The sequence below is a fragment of the Molothrus aeneus genome, chromosome 3 (genome assembly GCF_037042795.1).
Source record: "Molothrus aeneus isolate 106 chromosome 3, BPBGC_Maene_1.0, whole genome shotgun sequence".
Taxonomy (NCBI): Eukaryota; Metazoa; Chordata; class Aves; order Passeriformes; family Icteridae; genus Molothrus; species Molothrus aeneus.
In genome coordinates this window covers 88981760-88996379 of record NC_089648.1, presented here as the reverse complement: position 1 = coordinate 88996379, position 14620 = coordinate 88981760, and the positions used below count along the sequence as shown (strand labels likewise).

The 14620-nt window shown below is 37.3% G+C and overlaps 1 protein-coding gene across 1 annotated transcript in view; it reads left to right on the top strand.

The window, feature by feature from the left end:
* The first annotated feature begins 240 nt into the window (after nt 1-240).
* CFAP206 (cilia and flagella associated protein 206) overlaps nt 241-14620 on the top strand; it is a 14920-nt gene continuing 540 nt past the window's right edge. The window contains exons 1-11 of the mRNA XM_066547346.1: nt 241-475; nt 1802-1885; nt 2187-2277; nt 3324-3512; nt 3781-3939; nt 4388-4596; nt 5313-5432; nt 7936-8134; nt 8853-8990; nt 11024-11217; nt 12235-12378. Coding sequence (XP_066403443.1) covers nt 368-475; nt 1802-1885; nt 2187-2277; nt 3324-3512; nt 3781-3939; nt 4388-4596; nt 5313-5432; nt 7936-8134; nt 8853-8990; nt 11024-11217; nt 12235-12378 — 1635 coding nt within the window. The 5' untranslated portion in view covers nt 241-367. The remainder of the gene's footprint in view (nt 476-1801; nt 1886-2186; nt 2278-3323; nt 3513-3780; nt 3940-4387; nt 4597-5312; nt 5433-7935; nt 8135-8852; nt 8991-11023; nt 11218-12234; nt 12379-14620) is intronic.

The following is a 14620-nucleotide window of genomic DNA, read 5'->3' as shown; positions in this document are numbered from 1 at the left end:
ACACCTCTGCTCCTGTGCCTCCATAGCCGCGTCCTTGGAGTACGTGCAGGCGTGTACGTTTTGCACACACACCGCCCCATCTATCCTGCACAAACCCTGTCTCCCTGTGCTCCGTGTGTAAATTCCCATCCCCGCCTGCCCTCGCCGCTCTCCCGCAGGCCGGGCCAGGTCGCGTCCCCATGGCAACGCCCCGGGCTGGCGCTCGGCCGCGGCCGCTCCCGCCCGTGGGCAGCGGCCGGACGCGGGGACAGCGGCACCGGGGAGCATTGGCACCGGGACAGGCTGCTCAGCAAGCGGCGGGCTCGGGCCGGCTGGGACCCTCGCTGAAGTGAATGTAAGCCGCTTAAGGCCGGCGTGCTTGGCCAGCATGTCCGGCGAGCTGACCCAAAGTGTCCTCAAGAGAATAATCCGCCAAGTGGGCCTGGAGTGCGCTGCCCAGGGACAAAGCCTCTCGGAAACCTTGGTGGCCTTCATGGTAAGCGCGAGAGGAGGCGTTCAGGGGCTGGCGGCAGCTGAGGCTGGCAGGGGTGACCTGAGCTTGGAAATACCTTGGTTTCCAATTGCCTGCTGTGAGGTATTTTAAAGGGGCACTCAGCGACATCTAGTACTGAAAAAGTGTTTTATTCCCCTGAAAACTTACGGGAATAAAATGCTCCAGGGAGGCTGCAGGTCCTGAGTCCCGCAAATTCTGAACTCCAACTCGGAGCTTTCTTCTGCAGGCAGATAAACCATTGTTTTCTTTCAGAAGTGAAAAAGAGAAGTTTTACCAAGTTTTAATAATGTTTCTTCACACTCTTATAAATGAACCTGTGATGCAGAGGTGAATGTTTAATGCAACAGCTATATTTATTCTTCGATGTTCACCTCCTCCCTCTCTTGTGATGGATAATTTTGTTTCTCTGCTCAGACAGGGCCAGGTACTATAAATGGGCTGAATATTTGAAGGAATTGGCTGTGATCCCATTTAAAGTGAAAATTTAATGGATTCAATCTCAGTATTGTCCTTGGTAGACAACTTTAAGTATCCTAAAAGTATTTTGCATTTTGGCATCTCTTAGGAGACACAGCACTGCTGCACAATATAGTCTGGATGTGCCTGCAAAGCTGTGTCTGAAGAAAGATGGGCTAGATTCTTTTTTTATTGATGATCAGCTCTTGATAAACTTGTATATAAATATAAATGCTTCAGAACAGTACTGTTAATATGCTATTTTTCCCCCTAAAGGTGACACTGCAGCTTTAGAAAAAAGATTGGGCTCAAAAGCAGTATTAATCAATTAAGCAGGAAAATTTTAATGAGTAAAAAATTTTACCAGTACAAGTGGCTGGCAAGACACCTAGCATGAACACCAATTGCAAACATGCACTTATTTTCCTGCATGTAGAACACCATGGTTTTTTTAATTCAAATGGTAAATGATTATATCAATGCATATAGCACCAACTTAGAAGTTTATAAACAACCATGATGGATTTTCAAAAAATGTTACTTAAGAAAATATTTTTCCAAGTAAATTTTAAAGGAGCTATATTTAAATATTTGTATCACAAATTTATTTTTTTTATTTGTGCCTGAGAACTGAGATTGAAATTGAGTTTCAATCTCAGTTCTCAGGCACAAATAAAAAATAAAGGCAAGATGTGAAATAAAGTAATTTTGTTTCATTATCAAAGACTGAAATGGATAAAAAAATAGTAAAGAAATATTGAATGCATCTGAGATATTTCAGAATATAAAAAGTGAGTTGCAAAGATGAAATTTTGTGACATAAATTAGTATCTTTCTTTTGGCAATCTCTAGGTGAAAGCTGTTGTGTTAGATCCAAGAAATGATTTTAATATGGATCGAACCCTTACAGAAAACGACATGCAGGATCTTATTCAGGTAATTCTGACATGATGTTGAGAGTCACTACTTATCTAAGACTATAGCATTATTTGCTACCTGTTCCTGTTAACTGAAATGACATGAACACTTTCAAAATTTGAGTGCTGCTTTATTCTCATGGCTCTGTAGCTAAAGACTGGACTATGTTTCCATAAATAAATGCCTTAGAAAAGCTTTATATGGAGAAAATGGTAGTGAAGGGGCTCTACAGCTGTTGTGAAACCTTTAGTAGATCACTGTCAGTTCAGATGTTTCCCCAGAGATGAGAAAGAACTCACTTCTCTGACTCTCTTTTTAGCTCTGTGTTACCAGACTGCTTGACACAACAAACCCATCCCTAAGCACAATTAAGATGCAAGTTTACTTTGATATGAACTATGCAAACCGAGGTAATTTCAAATATGTTTTCATAGAAGTTGATGCTGAGTTTATAATTTAAGAATAGTGATTACTGTTAAATGAATCCTGTCAGTAAACAAAATAAAATCCCAGGAGAAATTTACTGTACAGGAGTCTGATGTTTCAGTATGGATATAGTAGGGAAAAGTGTACATTAGATTTGAGAGTACACTCTTCTCACGCTGTCTGAGAGATTTACTGAATATAATGTATTAGGTTGCTTGAGGACACTTACACTTTCAGTGGTTAGCTGCCTTCAGCAAGAAAAGCTTGCACCTGTGTGTCTGAAGGCACTCAGAACTCAGTATTTTATCAATATCCCTAACTGGGAGATTTAAGTAATCTTGAACAATTGGTTACAGCTTTAGCTGAGTACGTTTTTCTCTCATCAGTAGTAATTTCACATGGTCTGAGAATGAGAATGTGAAAATAAAATGAGATGGGGAAAATGCCTTTGCTGTAAATGTAATCCCTGATCTCAAAGGAACAGTGGAGGCTGGCTGGGAAATAGAAGACACAGAACAAGCATAGACGTGACAAAAACATTTCTCTGTGGGGAGATAATGAAAATGTTTTCCTGTTAGCATGGATTAAAACCAAAAATTAGCAACATGGGGAGCTGCTCCTAAATCCTCTGAACTCTATAAGCTCAGTAACTCCAGCAAGTTTTTGAGATCCTGAGTAGTATTCAGACATGAGCATGTAACTTCAGGTGTCTTTGAAATATTGTGTGTGTGTAAGTTAAGTCCTCCTACAGTCAGAGGAGTTCAGAGAGCCAGAGACTGGCTGTCTAGTTTGGCCTGAACGGTTCTCAGGACTCTACTGACTGATGTTAATCATGCTAATTAACATTCCATTAATGTTTAACTCTGCTGGTTTTAATTCTAATGATGTGGGACTATGAACATCTCTTTCATGTACCTGTGTTTCAGAAACCTTAAGTTGGTGCTCTGACTGTGGAAATTAATTACACCCTCTGTATAAGGCAAATTTCAAAGGATTTAGATAGCACTTTTTAAGTGTCCTTCTTTCCTAGATGAATTACTGAGTGAGCAGGAGCGTGTTCTGGAAGGAAAACTGGCTCCTGTAGTTAGAGCCATCACTGAGAGTGGTCCACATACGCAAGAAGAAATGGATAATGTGTATCAAAAGATTGTTGCCTGTGTGCTGCTGAGATCTGGCCTGGGATCCCCAACAGATATTGAGGCTGTCAGGGAGGTAACAGGTCAGTAAACGCCCAGCTGTGAAATTGGGCTTTTCTTTTTGAAAAAAAAAAAATTCACTTCCTCTTCGCTGATATTTAGATACAAATGGGGTAAACTGTGATGAATGCTTGCTATCCAAACTGTCACTGCTCAGCCTTGAAGTGTAAATTTCCCATATATTTCCTACTTTTTGCATTTGTTTAGGAGAGTCTATTTTTTTCTTATTTAATGATTTTCTTTTCTGTTCCCTCACACTGAGGGTTTTCTCCCACATCGTAATGCTTATAGCTGCCTTGCAGAGTATATTCCCCCAGACAGAAATGATTACTTTCATCTCACTCAGTAAGAAGGACAAAGAACAACAGCTGAAAGATCTTGCCATGCTAGTGACAGGAATTCGTTTGTACAACAAGCAGTGCCAGAAAGGAGGAAGCTGCATTGATGACTGTAAGTAAACAACTGCATTTGAGCTGGGTATTCCCAATTCATCCTTACTGGACTTCTTCATTGGAGCTGCTCCAATAATTTCCCATCTCAGGGAGGCATGTTATTGTTATTGGTATTTTACAAATTAGGAAACCGAGAATTGAAAATTGTGCAGATACTCTCAGGAAACCCATGTCAGATGTAGCAACAGTGTTGAATCTACCATAAAGCAAGTTGACTGTGGTATTTCCACACTTGTAATGCTAAATATTTGCAACAACCTGACTAGTGAGATAGAGTGATTTAATATGGTTTGCCAGAACTTGGAAATGCATGAATATAAGAACAAAATGTAGAAATCAAAATTTAATTGGAAGACCATTATGCTCAAATCTTGCACTTTAACCATGTGATTAATTCATTCATTAATTCTTTTTATACACATTTCATATTTATTCCACATGAACAGTGCCGGGCATCCTGAGCGAAGCCATTCCCTCGGCTACGCGGACTCTGGACGAGCGTCTGAACTCCTGCCAGCTGCTGGCCCACCGCTACACGGCCCTGCTGGAGGCCATGCAGGAGGACCCCCAGAGGTTCTCCCAGCTTAGATTTCTTAAATTAAAAGAAGCACTATTCAATGTGAGACAGTACGAAGCCTTCCTTTGCATCCTTCAGGTGAGGTGTTATATCCTGTGGACTTTTAATGCAGGTGGATTGTCTTCAAGTTACCTACTTGCACAGGACAGAAATATAAGAAAAATATTTGGAAATAAATGAAATAAAATAAAATACATCTTTAGATAAAGAACCAAAGATTGTTTAGCTTTGAAAATACCTTTAAAATCATTGAGTCCAACCATTAACCTATTAGCCTGGCACTGCCAAGTCCACCATTAAACAGTTCTTTGCATACTAATTCTCTGCCCCAAAAGGCATGAGAGAAAAAAATCTCCTTGATCAATCCATAAATCATCTCAGTTTTAGTCTGCAGACACCCCCAAAATATATGGAGTCATCAAAAGTCTTTGAAGAATACAATTTAAATTCTTGTTTTATTACTGAAGAGCTTTTCATTTATCTTTTGAGAACCTGGAGTTTTTTATTAGTCTTTCCTGTATAAGGCATTGAAAAAAAGGGTTTTTTTTCTTTTTATTCTCTTCATTGGGAAAATCCAGAGGATTTTCTATAAAAATTGGAAGTTTATGTGTGACTGAAGTGCCTGAACACCTGAACATTTAAGGAAAAATGTATTCTGTGGATAGCTAGAGTACATTTTGTTCCTTAAAACAATTGTTCTGAAAATAGTTGAAAGAAGAGGCCCGGGTAAATACTTATTACTAAATACTTGATTTTTGGAGTGTGATGCATTTTACCTGTTGTTCTCTTTCCAGTCTAATGCAGTTACAAGTGCTCAAGAAGTTGAATCGTTGGATGTTCAGTTTGAAGCAGCAATGATGTTATTGAAAAACACAGTGCAGGATAAGACTTCCATAGAGTCCAGAGAAGTTTTTGTAAGTATTATGAATAGGAAACCCATTACTTCTTCAGTAGAAAACATTATTAAAGTAAGATACTTTGCAGGTGTGTTTTTGAGTAGTTTCTGTTTAGCAAGAAGCTACAAATTTTCTCTCTATTACAATATCAAAAATCTGTTGGTTTTTTTTTTTGTATTGTAAAAATATGTATTTTTCTGTATTCTGATTTTTGAAGGGGCAACTAAAAGACTTGCTCTTAAGGTAAAAAAAAGGTAAGGTACAAAAAGGGAGCAAAGGAATTAAATGGTATTTTACTGTAAGTGTCTTGAGTTGTCATTATTTGTAGATTTCCTTTTTTGTGTGTGTATATATTCTTTCCCATTCATTGCAGAAACTGTAAGAACATAATGATTGCAGAAAACAGCACAACAGAGTATGGTTCTTTTAAAGTTCCCTCACATAGCAATCCCTGTAATTACAGTATGAGTCATTGATATAATTTTTCTGAAGAAACTGGGTTTCTGTGATGGGTGTCAGCCTCTTTTCCCCTCCCAATAGCTTCTCAACCTGTTGGCAAGTTTCAGTCACATTTGTCAGAGTCAAAAGATCTCAAAATATGTCATTTTCTTCAAATTTTATGGGGGGATAATAAGAGCAGCTAGAGACACAATTAGAGTCTTAGCAAGATCAGGTCTGAAATGAAGTTTGTGTGCTCTTTGGCCAGTGAGCAGCCACTGAAAAATTGTTATTCTGCACTATTGCACCCTTGGTTGGGAGCTACGGGACATGGGAAGGAGGTATTAGGGGGAAAGGGAATGAGTGCTGGGAACTACAGGTATTGTGAGGGAGGCTGCTTAATGAGCCTGTGAAAACCTGGGAATATTATGATGGCATGTTATAAAGGAAACAGGAGAGAAATGTGCTAGAAACCAGCTTCATTTAAATTTGCTTTTCTTGTAAGAGCTCGTTATTTTGTGTGATTTGGTTATCATTCCAATTCCTTGTCGTTGGCTGCTGCACCAGCATGCAGTTTCATACATGTTTTAGGTTATTTTTAACATTCTAAGCTAATTGTTAGAAAGCAAAATAAAACCTACTGCAGAGGAAGAGGAAGATCATGACCCCCACCTACTCCGAGTATTTTTTACACTTCCCATAAGAGCATCCAAGCTGGAAACTCATGGGAACAGCACTTTAACTGAATGATCCAAACTTCAATTTATGTTTGCTTTTGATTTTATAAACCAGATGTTCTCGTTTGGAGAACATTTTCCCCTTTTGTCCAGCTACTCAAAGCAGTTTTTCCTCTTCTGTATCTTTGTGGGGCTTGAGTGACTGATATATCTTACCCTTTTCCCTAAAAGCTGTCTGTTGTTGTTTGCTGCCTTCCTGGAATTCTTTTCTCTTCTGGTTGGTTAGTTGTTTTGACTTCTCTGCTGAAGACAAAATATATAATGACTTTTGATTTCAGATCCTTTTCAGGTAGAGATTTTTTTATTAACACACTATTTAAATAATTTTTCTTGTCTTTGGCTTGTTGCTGACAAGCTGGATCCTCTACAAAGGTAGAGAAACAGGGCATTCTGTCTTTTAAAAAGCATAGGATAAGGCCTATATTTGTAGCAAACACTTGTTTTAGGAAAAACAGTACATTTCATTAATATTCTTTGTTTATTCTATTAAGAATGTTTTTGGTCTTCCTTTAGTTTCTTCCATTTTTGTAACCATAACACTTCCACAACATTAGCAATGCCGATGAATTTCACAGCTGGCTCTGTTGGCTGCTCTTATGATAATGTTGTTAGCATGCATAAAATGTGTGGTTGAGTGGGCATTTCAGATTGGTTGAATCATTTGCTGTAAATGCTCTCTGTGTGTTTAGGTAACAGGGCACATTTTATGTCACTGTCATTGAAAACAGCATTTAAACTTAAAGCTTATAGGCTGCTACTTTATGTGCCTACACCTGTATGCCAACAGCATGTCAGTGCTGGGAAGGGCAGCCTCCAGTTTTGCCTTGAACCCTGGACCACTCTGGAGAGTGCACCCCTTCCATTTGACACACATGATGGCCTGGGGCTGTGCTACCAGCTCACTATGGAAGCAGGGCAGACAAAATAACAAAACCTGGTAGTTTATATAGAGGTGTGGTTTTAACTACTTTGGTAATTAATCAGGTGTGTTCCTTCTGGTCCTTAGTCCTGTACACCATATTTTCAGTTATAAAACTGTATTGTCAGTGAAGTGCTAAATTCAAAGCATGGTCACAAAGTACATTTATTTGAGAAAGGTTCTGAAGTAAAATATAGAAAAGTACAACTCTTGCCTGTGGGTTGACATGCTGGATATACTTGCTTTAGGCATATATGAAGGAAGCTCCTCTCACAGTGTCCCTGAGTTCCCCTGGAATTTCTGGTTGCTGAAGACCTTGGAGATCAGCCCTGCTTTGTTCATAGCTGAGATTGTTGTGCACAGTGCTTGGGTTACACCATAGACATAAAACAAATCTGTATTTCAGAGAATTTTCTTTATGTTCCAGCCTCTGTTTATGGAACTTTCTAAGCTTTGGACCGGCTTTCAGGATGAAATGCTACTGCTAAGCTTCCTCACAAATATGGCTGACAGTCTGCAACAATTCTTGGAAATCCAATCACAGCTTTTTCCAGAGGAAATGCTAAAATCTTTTCTGGAAGGAGTGACTGTGAAAAGTGATGAGGAAAGGATAAAAGAAACCATGGGTATGGAAAGTTGAAACTTTTTGATTTTCCTTAATTTTCCAAGATTATGTAGTTTGAATTTTTTTTACAAGAGGTGCTTTACAGAAGGTGCTGTATTGATTTTTTTATACTCAGAATTTGCACAGTAAATTAAAATGAGCCTTGTAGGGTACAGATTTACATTTTCATGTAGTGTAGCTTGTGATTCTATTTTTACATATAAAATTAAAATAAAGCTTCTAGATACAAGTATGCCTTACAAAAATTTCAGAATTATCAGAGAATATTTATATATTTTTTAAAAATTATGAAGTGTATTAATGTCTTTTTATACATTTCAGAACTTTGGAAATTGAGGGGTAGGGTATAAACAAAATGATTTAACAGGGCTTTGGTTACCAGAAGGGATTGTTTGTAAGATGGTATCCCCAGGAACCAAGTTTTATGCCAGGGAGTTTGTAATGCATGTGTGGGTGAAAAGAAAATCAAAGATTAAACTATTATCTTCCTTTTGTTGTCCTATGTTTTCAAAGAAAACTGATGCTACTAAAGAAGGTTCTCGCAGGACTGATTTTCAGTAGGTTTGCTTTCAAGGCAGGATGAAATTTTGGCTTCTGGGATCTGGGCACTGCAGGTCATCCTGTCAACCAGAGTAATCTGGTCATCCTGTAATATCATTAGCTTTTAGATATCTGATATTTTAATATTGAAGTCCTTCCTTTGTTTTACCTTTTCTTAGAAACCAGAGTGAATGTTTCTGATTTCACAAACCAAGAATGGCTTTTTCCAGAGACTACTGATAACTTTGATCAGTTGCTGATCCAGTACCATGGTTTCTGTGCATGTTCAGTTGGTGTGAAAGGTATCACCCTACCAGGTATGCTTTGTGGTTAGATATTTTCCATACAATATATTTACACAAGGATTAGGAAAAATGTAAAGGCATTCTGAATGCATCCTCTTATGTCAAAGCTGGAATACTGTTTTTTCCATATTCGCAATTTTCACCCCAGGTAACTTATTTCCCTTGTTAAAGTATCTTTTTTAAAATACACAAATAAACTGCCCTTACTAGAAGGCAGGATGGCTTGAAGAGGAGCAGGGGCAGAAACAAGATGGGATGGATAAATGTTTCTTCCTGCTCTATATGAGTCTGTATAACCTACACTGCAACTGAATACAGGTTTGGTTACTGTTGTTAATGTGCTGTAATGCAGGCATAGGGAAATGGCAATTCCTTCTGTTTTGTGCATCCATATGTGTAAACATAGCCATTCATGCCTACCTCATATGTATTTTAAATAGTTGTGACAAAGTACTAAAAATCTTTCCTAAAAGAATGCAAAAGTGCACTTGATTAAGTCAACTAATTGTAGGAATTTTTGGTCTCTCTAGGCTCATCTGTCTTGAAAGTTAGCCTTATTTCAACTATCCTAGTTCATGTTTCCCATCTTCCTGTCCTTTCTAGAACCTGTCCATATAGAATTTTTTAAACTTATGGAAGTTTGCGAGGAAAATATGGCCATTTACTAGTCAGTATTAAAGAACAGATATTTTTATGGCAATGTAATTCACTTACACTTAGTATTGCACATGAGAACAGCTGTCCTTAGTTGGATTGAAGGTCTCTCTAGCCCTGTATCTGATTACTGCACATGGATGGTCATGAACACTTTAAAATTCTGAGAATTCAAGTCAGAGTGATCTTTCCTTAATTATATCCCTTCAATCCTAGCAGTTGGTGGTTATGGGATTTTCTCTGATTAATGTTGAGTCTGTAACCTTCTGTTGAATAATCCTTCAAAGAGGTTTTAATTTATCTAATTGATTTTGGAATCCATCTAGAGTTTGTCATGGGATGTTCTTATTCTCAAGAGCCCCACAATTATACATGCTATGAAAAGGTACCTCTTTTTGAGATGGTTTTAAGCTCTGGCTTGATAATTTCAACAAAGACTTGATAGTCCTTCTGTTAGGAAAATTACTAAATAGTAATTTTATATTGCACACAATTCATGGTTTTATAACCCCCTACCATATTATTTCTTTTTTTCTGTTTAATGCTGAGGAGGCTTTCTTCTTTAACCCCTCCTTCTATGAAAGGTATCACAAGCCTTTGATCATCCCTAGCTCCCTTTCACTTGTTCTGTTGTGTTGGAACAAAATTATTGTATTGTTATTAATTATTTAAATATTAAATATTATTATTATGTAATTATTATATAACAAAATTATTGTATTATTGTATTATTACAAACATTATTACGGGTTGTTATAATATTGGTTTTCTTCTCTTCCTCTGTTTGCATACTAATAATTTCTTTTTTGACTGAGTGTGTTCAAGGTCTGTGATGATTCTGGTCTTTCCTGGTCAATGACATCTGAAGCCCAACCTGCTACTGTCCTTGAAATCAGTTTGTGTTTTCCTGTATAAGTTATTTGGCCTTTATTGACACTTCATTTTCTCTCTTAATTTGTTGTTTGGCTCCCCAGCTGCTTTATCTGCTTCTTCAGTTCATCTCAGTGTTATGCCCTTTGGTATAAATGCACTACTGATCTGCAATCAGATATTTGCTGAAGATTTTAGGGGAAACATTTGAGGGTAAAGATTGGTTTCTTATGCCTTTGCTATATGTGTTTTATCTGTTGTTTTTCTGAGACATGCACCTAAGGCATGCTGGGTGTGAACTGATCAAAAGCAGTTTTACTGACCTAACAAAATAGAGTTTTCTATATTTTAAAAAAGCTTGCTTTTAAGGGTTTATACTGAGTTCAGAAATGAAGGAAGTGAAACTAACTTGAGGCAAACACAGAATCTTGATTACAAATGTCTTTTGTATTGGATATCATACTGTTCACTATTTTAATTTGTGGGACTTATTTTGGGTTAGTTTTTCTTCTCATTTTTAGGAAATCCTGCTATTGGAATTTTGAAGCACAAGGAGAAATACTATGTTTTCAGTTCAAAAGAGGATGCATACATCTTTGCTGAAGATCCAGATAAGTTCATTCAATTGAATATAGAAAAAGCAAAAAAATATTTAGAGCTAATTCAACTGCTTGAGCTCCATCATCAGTTTGAATACCTTGTTCCACATACACAGGTACACACTGCCCATGCCTCTTGCTAAACAGCTGCTGGGTCACTGGTTGGTCTGTCCTTTCTAAAAGGGAACAGATGATACCTGTCTTTAGGAAATAAGTAAAATCCTCTGCCTGTCTGAAGGTCCATCTTTTCCAGGTCTTCAGAGTGTTGAAAAAATGTTTCTACTTAGTGTCATTCTCACCTTATCTATTCATAGGAGAATATGTAAATCCAAAGCACTCTGGCAGTGATAAAAGCTGCTAGTCCATAGCCTAGGCAGGTCTTGGGTCTGATGTTTCTTTTCCTCATTTTTGCAAAAGTAGCTTAAAGGACCAGTAAATAAATGCAACAGAAGATAGGTCAGATATCACGTTAAGTGGAGCTTTAGCTCAGCAGTCCATCCATGTGTGCTGGATGAGGGTGTAGTTGTATCTGGGGACAGGAGTTATGGAACATATTAAAAAATAAAAGGAGAGTCACCAATAATGAATGTGATGGTGTTATTCTGGGAAATTCAAAGACTTGGTGTGAATTTATAGGCAACATTCTCTGTGATCCATTTGTGAATTTTAGATCCCTAGCAGTGGAAAGAATGTAGTCTTGAACTGGCCCTTGGTTTGAAACATAGTTTATATTCCAGCTATAGCAGAGATGTGTGCACTTCTCCCAGTTATGATTTGTGATTTTTTAGTCCATTCATGAAGACAAACTGGGGTGGCTGCATCATAAAATACTGGTGATGGGACCCATTTTTTCTAAAATCCAACAATTAAGCACTCACTCAGTAGACAGGAGCCTGCAACTCAGCTGTGGCCTCTGCCTCACAGGTTTTCTGTCAGAAATTAAATCCACCAGGTGCTTAATGTTTTCCTTTTAGTGAGGGCATGGGGAACAAAAATATTGTTGAATGTAAAAATCATTATCCACTTGTGGTTTGCAGGTCTCTATTTGCTTTTAAAAAGTACTATACCCATATGCTATTTCTGTGTATTCTTCTCAATGCCTTGCTTGGCTTTGGTTGTTTCTTTTAATCCAGGCCAGAAAGGCAAGCAAAGGTTCAATGAAACCACCCCTAAAACGTGAGAGTGGTACTCAAACTGATACTCATATCTTGCCTCCAACTATTGTGAGATCTTATGAATGGAATGAATGGGAACTGAGAAGAAAAGCTATAAAATTGGTTTGTACTGTTATCAGATTTTCATTGTTGGATATAACAAATTTATAATAAATTATTCTTAATTTTTGTTCCTTGAAACATAAATCTAACCTTTTATTCAATAACATATACTTCATTACAACTGCTCCAATTTTTTTTCTAGATATTCTCTCTCCTTATTTTTAGACTTCTCTCACTTCTTACATATTTTTCCCTGTTTTTTGAGCAGTGCTTCCACTTCTATATCTATTAATTTCAAATTTTTCAGTTGCCTTCTTTATGTAATAAGAGTTTGTTGTTTTGAATTGAATTGCAATGGATATTAAGGTTGTTCTACATTCAAATCAATTTATTTGGTTGAAGATACTACTATATAATTTCTTTGTGAGAAAAAGCAAAAGCAAATGTTTGTCATACTATCAGGATTTTCTGATGGATTGGAAATCACAGTCTGTCCATAGAAGGTTGACCACGTATGTACATAAAAACTTATAAATTAACAGTAAATATGTCAGAAGCTTCTTTCTAGGGTTTGCCAGCACATGTAGTTGTCAAGGTATAGCACCTGATTTTCAGAATTCAATCAAAACAAACAACTTGTGAGTACAGGGAATATTGCAGTTAACAATATCAATTGAACATATAATACTAAAGGTTTTTTTTTACTCCTGTGAACAGATGCACTGTGGAGGTCTGTGGCCTACTGGGCAGCCTATTTCCTTTCTGTTTTCCTTTTTGCCGTGAAATCTTTAACATTATGAAAGGAACCAAAATTTTGGACTGAGGAGTCTTGCCAGTGTTGCTAGCTCATAAAGGATTCTAAGAAATAGTTGGTACTGAGGTATATAAAGAAACCAATTAGGTTTACAAGAAGCCTAGCTAAAAGCCTCTTTTGCTTCTGTAAAGGTAAAAAGTACAGAAATAAACATAAGATGTAGTCAGTCGCTCTTCAGCGTAAGCAAAAGTGGAGATTTTCCAATATCTGGTCGTGAAGACCATTCACAAACAAATTTATAGCTCATTAGTTTGAAATATTTAGAGAAAGTACTTTAAAGTACTAAGGGTGTTCTAGCCTCAGCTGTCCAAATGTGAGATTAGTGATATGGAGCTGAGAGAAAAAATCCCAGATGCATGCAAAAGTGCTTTGACTATGCTAATTTGTAATATGGAGATGATAAAACATTTAATAACAAAGTGATAAAATAACAGAAATAGTTTACCAGTGCATCAATGAATTTGATACTTCAGGAAAACATCAGACATATTTGTGGGTTTTGTTAGAGGATGAGCTCACATGCCTTTGGTGTTTTTTGTGTTGTTCATACTTAGCCAAAAAACTTGTAGTGGTATGAAGTATTAAGCTATTACTTTGTTAGAAAACCTATATGATGTTAGAAGTAAAATTTTTAGCTCACATTTGTTTCTCTGTGCAAGCATAGTTCCTTGTAATAGCATACATTCCATCATTAAAACCCTCGGGAAAAAAAACCACACAAACAAAACAAAACTTAATATATTGTCTTTCTTCCCATGGCATCTTCTCTATAAGTTCCTTATTGTTCTTTGCTGGATTCTGCTTGATGACTCTGCATATAAGATTCAGTTGTAGATTAAGGTACCAAAATGTGCCTACATTTAGGTGCTTCACCTTCCATTCCAGCAGAGAGAGACCTCAGTGGTGGAGGCTGGAGAATATTTTAACTTGCCCTGATACAACATTTAGGACATTTGGCCAGCTGTATCACTCTCCAGCTTCCACTGACTCCAGTCTTCACTGACTGGACTGGACTCCAGGGACTTCCTCACTTACTTGGAGGGGCCTGAATTCCAGCATGAGACTGTATTTTGTGTGTTTTGAGGACAACATTATATCATAATTTACAGTGTTTTGCATTGTTGCTGACGCAGAAGGCTCAGTGGAATAAGGAACATTTTTTTGTTTTAAGTGCTGGCATTGGAATATCAATGCTTTGTGAGAAGTAGTTTTGTTGTTGTATTTATGGCAATTTCTGTGAATAACCAGCTTTAATCATAAATTGCCCTAACTTTTACCCCTTGTCAAGGGGCTAGTGAGCAATGTGGTATAAAAAGGCATTTTTTCACTTTTATCTGATAATTTGTGACACCAGCCTCTAAACTTCATCACATTTGGCAGAAACCAAAGACCGGAAGCACTTGCAATGAAAACATTTTATTCTAACGAAACAAAGGTGAAGCATTTAACAAAAGTTGAAGGACAATGACCAGTGGTATGAAAATATTA